The sequence below is a fragment of the Myotis yumanensis genome, unplaced genomic scaffold (assembly GCF_028538775.1).
Source record: "Myotis yumanensis isolate MYYU_CA2020_CCGP unplaced genomic scaffold, mMyoYum1.0.hap1 SCAF_5, whole genome shotgun sequence".
Lineage (NCBI taxonomy): Eukaryota > Metazoa > Chordata > Mammalia > Chiroptera > Vespertilionidae > Myotis > Myotis yumanensis.
The window spans coordinates 102,368,192-102,374,191 of record NW_027223756.1 but is presented as its reverse complement, the minus strand read 5'-3'; the positions used below and the strand labels follow the sequence as shown (position 1 = coordinate 102,374,191).

Sequence of the window (6,000 nt, the reverse complement as noted above, 5' to 3'; positions counted from 1 at the left end):
TCAATTCCTGGCCAGGGCACATGCCTGGGTTGTGGGCTTGATCCCCAGTAGGGGGATGCAGGAGGCAGCCAATCGATGTTTCTCTCATCAATCTTTCCATCTATCTCCCTTTCTCTCTCTCTTAAAAAAAAAAAAAAGTAAATGGTTTGCACTTCTCCTCCCCAACCAGAGGGTAAATAGCTTAAATCCTCTCCACAGGGAGACAGATAACAGAAATCCAATTAAGTGCCATTAGCTAACCACACCAAAAGACAGACACATTATGCGCATAAGGCTGATGAATATCCTATTGATCCATCCCGAGGACCTCCCCTAAGTGCCCAGCCTTTAAACCCCTGAAAACGAGGGTCCCAGTGGTCTCTCTCCCTCCAGGAGCACACCGAGCCATTCCCTTGCCTCCTTCTTCCCTCACAGGCACGGACACCCTAGTCTCCAAGGGATGCCATGAAGCTTGCAACCAGGGGAGCAATGGGCAGCGGCAGCTTAGCCCGGGCCAACCCCCTGAGCCTGTCCGTCTCCAAGGCCCCCTTTTCTCTGACTTCCCAGCCCAGGTTCTGCTGCTGCTTCGGTGCCCTGCCTTGTTTCACTCTCCGAGGTATATTTTGCTTTAATCAATTCTTGTTTGCTTTTCTACACTTTGTCTCTTGATTGAAATCTTTCCCTCAAGAAGATAAGAATGGAGATCTTCCCTCACAATGGACATGAAGACATGGGAGAGCCCGAGTGACGTCAGTTCTAATTTCATATCTACCTTCAAATACCAGAAGTTACTCTGAGGTAAACCAAACCAAACCCCGCCCCTATGCTCAGTAAGAAAACAGTGAAATCACAAAAGAAAACCAGCTACCCAACAAAGCAGTCATGGCCCACACCACTGCCCACCCTGCAGGCACTGCCATGTTAAGTCAATACACAGGCAGTTTCCATTCTAGCAAAATACTTTTATTATTTTATAATGATAAAACGAGAGCCAGGATTTCTTTTTGGTGTATACGAGTTAAGGGAAGTAGAAGAATAAGGGGATTAATAGGATTTTTATGTACTTTGATGACAATAAAAAGTTAATACCAATTGTTTGTCATAAAACTTATCATAGCTCCCCAGAACACATATATAAAGAATCATAGTTTAAAAATCTATAAAAGTAAAAAATATACAGTCAGAAGCTCTAACACTTATTCCATCTTTAATATAAAATTGTAAACATTTATTTACACAAAGCAAATGTGTTTAACAAAAGTCCGAGCACCCTTTTGAGTCATGGCTCCTGGAAGATGGGGGGAGGGAGTTTGCACTGCAGCGGAGTCCTCTCCTCCCCAGCTACCCAAAAACCAGGTTCATAAATAAAGCCGGGCAGCTCCCTGGGGGGACCCCAAGCATCACATTTTATTGCTCTGACACTACAGCAGTGAGAAGCCTGCTGTCTATCTAGGTGGCCCAGGACTAAGGCTGGGGCAGCCTCCCCGGAGGGAGGTGGAGTGCCCTGGGGACAGAGGTGAGCAGCAGCCAGAGGGAGACCAGAGAGGAACAAGGGCCATCATTAGCCTTCACCCACTATTTTTGGTAGAAAACCTGCTGAAGTCACCCTCTTCCCCTTCAAACTGGGGAACTAACTCAGAGGGTGCAGTCTTCACTGGCTCTATGATTCACTCATTCCCTTCTTCAAAAGCTAAATTCAGCATCAGGGAAAGGCAGGGAGGGCAGTTAAAGGGGAAATGGCCCAACAACACCATTTGTGGTGAAAAATGGCTATTAGAGAAGAGGATCTGAGGGTCCAAGTACCCCCAGCAAGGCACGGCTGGTGCAAATCATTACCATATGTGTACAACCCCCAACCCTTCATCCCAGACACTCAGGCTGGTCGCAAGAATCTGTTTCTTGGTCAGTTCTTTACGTAGGACGCTCCTTGAATGAACCATTTGGAGACTCCAGGGAAATGGAGCTGCGGTTTCTCGAGACCACTCTGCATACAGCCACTCTTCCACCGACCGCTTTCTCTCCATCACTGTGAAGGGGTCTCACCCTGTGCTGACCACTTTGCTTTCTTAAACCAGTGCTCTCTCCACCTTCATTTTCCACAAGCAGCCCACTCTTAGCTTAGTCAAGTCCATTCATTCACAGACCTTACGGAGAAATCCCCCTGAATCTTTAGAAAGGACGTGTTAGTGTTATAAAGCAATTACCTTTAAAAGTGCAATCATCTGACGTGGCAGTGGCAAGAGTAAGAACAAGTGGAGTTCAGGGCCTCCCTGCAGAACAGGGCACGCCTTTTGCCTTCGTTCTCCTTCCCAAAGCGTTCCTTCTGGGGAGGGACCCTGTCTTCCCGCAATGCTGGGTCTCCCTAAGGAACTGTAATGACTCTTTCCCCCTCCCATCTAGTAAACTGTTGCCTTGAGGAGGTTTTCCAGTTGGGCTGGAGAAAAAGGAAGGGCAAGTGGGGTGAAGGAAAGACATCTGTGCACAACTCAACAATGATCACCTTCTAATACATTAAATACACGCTGTCAGAGAAACTAACTGCAGAAGGTGGGAAGGTACAACAGAAGGGACACAGGAATCCTAAACATCCCACTCGGCGTTGAGCCCGGGGCCTGCTGCCAGGCATGGGAGGAAGGGTTCCCCCACCAGGGTCCCCAGCACGCGCTCTGGGGGAGGGGCCCTGCCATCTCGCAGCATCCTGAGCCCCTGGCGCACGCAGCCACAGACTTACTTACGGAAAAGGTTTCCAGTGACACTCCCTGAAAGCTGACCAAGAGCAAGAATAAAAAAGGCTCTTCCAAGGGAGCCCTAGGTTTCCAATGCCACCCAATCAACTCAAACCACCACCTATTCTGCTTTAAACTTTAAAAAATTTCATCTTTTACTATGCTACAAATTGCAAGTAATTCTGCTATATAGTTTCAACAAAAACTTGTCCCCAGCATTAGGGCAAGTGGAGAAATCTTGGATTAAGCCAACATGATGGCACAGATTTTTATAAGCCTGACGTGGGGTTTCACTGCTATAACTGTCGTTTTTTTGGTCATTTGGATAGAAAACCACCTATAGAACCCTGTCCTGCTGTCCCAACACCAGGTAATGACGCCAGCAGATGGCCTGGGGCCAGCCCGACAGACCACACCGCTGGGTTGGAGTAGGGGGCTCTGCAGATCCTGGCCAGGTGGGCCTCAGCCTCAGCCTTTGCTCTACCCACCCAGCACACCGGGCTGTGAGCTTTTGGTCCAAATAGTTGCTCACTGTTGAATATGAGAACAAAAATACAGGATGTATGAACACTGAAAACATCATAAATCCTCCCATTACTGAGGCCCCAAAAGGTCGTCCAAATCATTCATCCACTCTTCCGAAGTCCTGTTCTTCAGCAGGGAGTCGATCAGATCGGCGTCCCCAGCCATGCTGGACAGCCCGCTGCCACCCGGCTGCCCGCTATAGGCAAAGGGCAGCTCCTGGCCCGAAGTCCGCACAGGGTAGGTTTGGGTGCAGTGCAGCCCTGCCCGGCCGCCCATGGGTGGGGCAGGGCTCTGGCTGAAGGCCCCCAGGTCAGGCCCACCAGGGCTCAGGCCTGGCAAGCCCTGTTGTGGGGCTCCCTGGGGAGGTGCTGGGGCGGGGGCACTGGTCCTCTGCTGCGCACTCACGGGAGTCAACATGGGCCCCGCTGCAGCTGCTGAGCTCATGGGGGCCATGGGCCTACTGGGCATCGTCTGGGAGAATTGCGGGCTGGACATTTTCAGGTGGGCCTGCTGCATGTGGAAACTGGAGGCTGCCGTGAAAGGGCTTATGGTGTTGCTTCCTGGGGTCTGGCCACTCAGGTTCGGCATTCCCTGATGTTGCCAGGAAGGATTCTGGCCTCCCATGGCTGCCGACACCCTTGGGACCTGTGGCTTAGTTAAACCAGAGTTCAGGGTCCCCTTATTGTGCTGCTGGGAGAGGCCAGAGCTCCCCAAAGAGTTCTGTCCATAGGCAGCTGAGACTGAGGTGTTCTGGCCCATGTTGGTCTGCCGTGGAATGTGGGCATGTCCATTGGTAGCCTGTGGTGGGGGCTGGGCAACTATCTGGGTTATGCCAGAGGCCATGCCATAGAGGCTGCCCTGCGGCATGCTCTGGGAGCCAGTGAACTGAACGACACCCCGATCCTGCTGGCCTGAGTTGGAGGAGAGAGAGGAACCTGACGAGTGTCCAGGGCCCATTGGCATCAGATTCCCGGCCTGAGGGAATCCTCGAGGACAGCTGGAGTTCGACGGACCCAAGTTGTTCATGCCAGGCACGGCGGCAGAAGAGCCTGGAAGACAGAGAAGATTCTGTCAATCAAGTTGGCATTTCTCGGCCACCCGAGGTGCAGCTGCCAGCCTATGGGCACGAACAGCAGAATCAGAAATCCAGTGGGACCTCAAAGGAGAGCCTGTGGCCAGGGGCAGCGTCTGCAGCAATGAGGAGATTCAGACCGGTGCAGAGGAAGGGCAAAGCCAGGATAGAGAAGCCAGTGGACTTGACTGGCTCACCCTCCGAGGCCCACCAATCTCTGCTCTGTGCAGGCCCTATGCTAGGTAGGCACTGGGGGCTCCAAGGATCTACCTCAGGACCTGCCTTTGGGAGGTGAAGACTCCATGTGCTGTGACAGGGTTACAACAAAGGCCAGGCAGCGGGCTGTGGGAGCACAGGGGATGAAAGCTCAATGCGTGGGAGACTTGGGGAAGGCTTCAGAGAGATGGTGACGAATATGTTGGATTTTAAAAGGGTAGACATGCCCGACTGGTGTGGCTCAGTGGTTGAGTGTCAACATATGAATCAGGCCCTGGCTGGTTTAGCTCAGTGGATAGAGCGTCAGCCTGTGGACTGAAGGGTCCCCGGGTTCAATTCTGGTCAAGGGCACATGCCAGGTTGCAGGCTCGATCCCCAGTAGGGGACATGCAGGAAGCAGCTGATCAGTGATTCTCTCTTATCTTTGATGGTTTTGTCTCTCTCTCCCTTCCTCTCTGAAATCAATTAAAAATATATTTAAAAAAACAAAAATATGAATCAGGAGACTGCAGTTAGATTCCCAGTCAGGGCACATGCCCGGGTTGGGGGATTTGATCCCCAGTAGGGGGCGTGCAGAAGGCAGCCGATCACTGATTCTTTCTCATCACTGATGTTTCTCTCTCCCTCCCTCTCCCTTCCTCTCTGAAATCAATAAAAATTTTTTAAAAAGTTCTGCTAAGCAAAGTAAATATTCATCTATTAAAAAAAAAAGGGGGGGTAGACAGAAGTTTAGCAGTTTGGAGAAACAGTATTCTAGAAATAGAGAAGAGTGTATGCAAAGGTATGAAGTTATGAAAGGCAGGCTGTGTGGGGAAGTCTGTGGCTGGGCTGTGGCGAAAGCATCCAGCTGGTTAGAGACAAAACTGAAGAGACAGCCTCAGCCAGATCCAGAAGAGCTGTGGCTGCCATGGGAAGGGCAGGGCTGCAAAGCCAAAAGGTAACTGGATTGTGACTGTGATTTAGACCCTGCTGGGCAGCTGTTAAAATCACTTAGGTGAGGGGTGCACACAAATGTGTCCCCCCTTCCCTACCCCCTCAGGGGTGACAGAATGCCTGAGCTTATTCTTCACGGCATAGACCCTCAGGGAACAGAGCAGTCTAGACTGCAATCAGCAGGCATTTATAGAGCACCTGCTCTGTGGTGGGCGCTGTCCTGAGGAGACAGCAAGAAATGTGACAGACAGGTTCTGTCCTTTGTCCTCAGGGAACTTGCTGTCTGGACCTCTGCCCTAAGCAATGGATTCATGGTGACAACACTAACTGAGGCGGGTTTTTGTGGGCAGGAGAGCGACTGTTCAGGGGTTGGCCTTACCTGAGCACCTTGTTGCTCCTCTCACTCTCTCCACTTGCACCTAACTAAAAACTGGGTGGAGGAAGAAAGTCTATTTCACGCCCACTGACAGCCCACAACAACAACAGATGGGATGAAGGCAGGAAAGCTGGCTAAGACCCAGGCTTCTGCGATGCCTGCTGACCTCAACT

At 51.1% G+C, this 6,000-nt stretch overlaps 1 protein-coding gene across 1 annotated transcript in view; it reads right to left on the bottom strand.

Moving 5' to 3' along the window:
* Positions 1-1,169: 1,169 nt before the first annotated feature.
* Positions 1,170-6,000, bottom strand: part of MAML1 (mastermind like transcriptional coactivator 1) — a 49,203-nt gene continuing 44,372 nt past the window's right edge. Inside the window, 1 exon segment of the mRNA XM_070416774.1 lies at positions 1,170-4,279. Within this exon segment, the coding sequence (XP_070272875.1) occupies positions 3,300-4,279 (980 nt within the window). The 3' untranslated portion in view covers positions 1,170-3,299.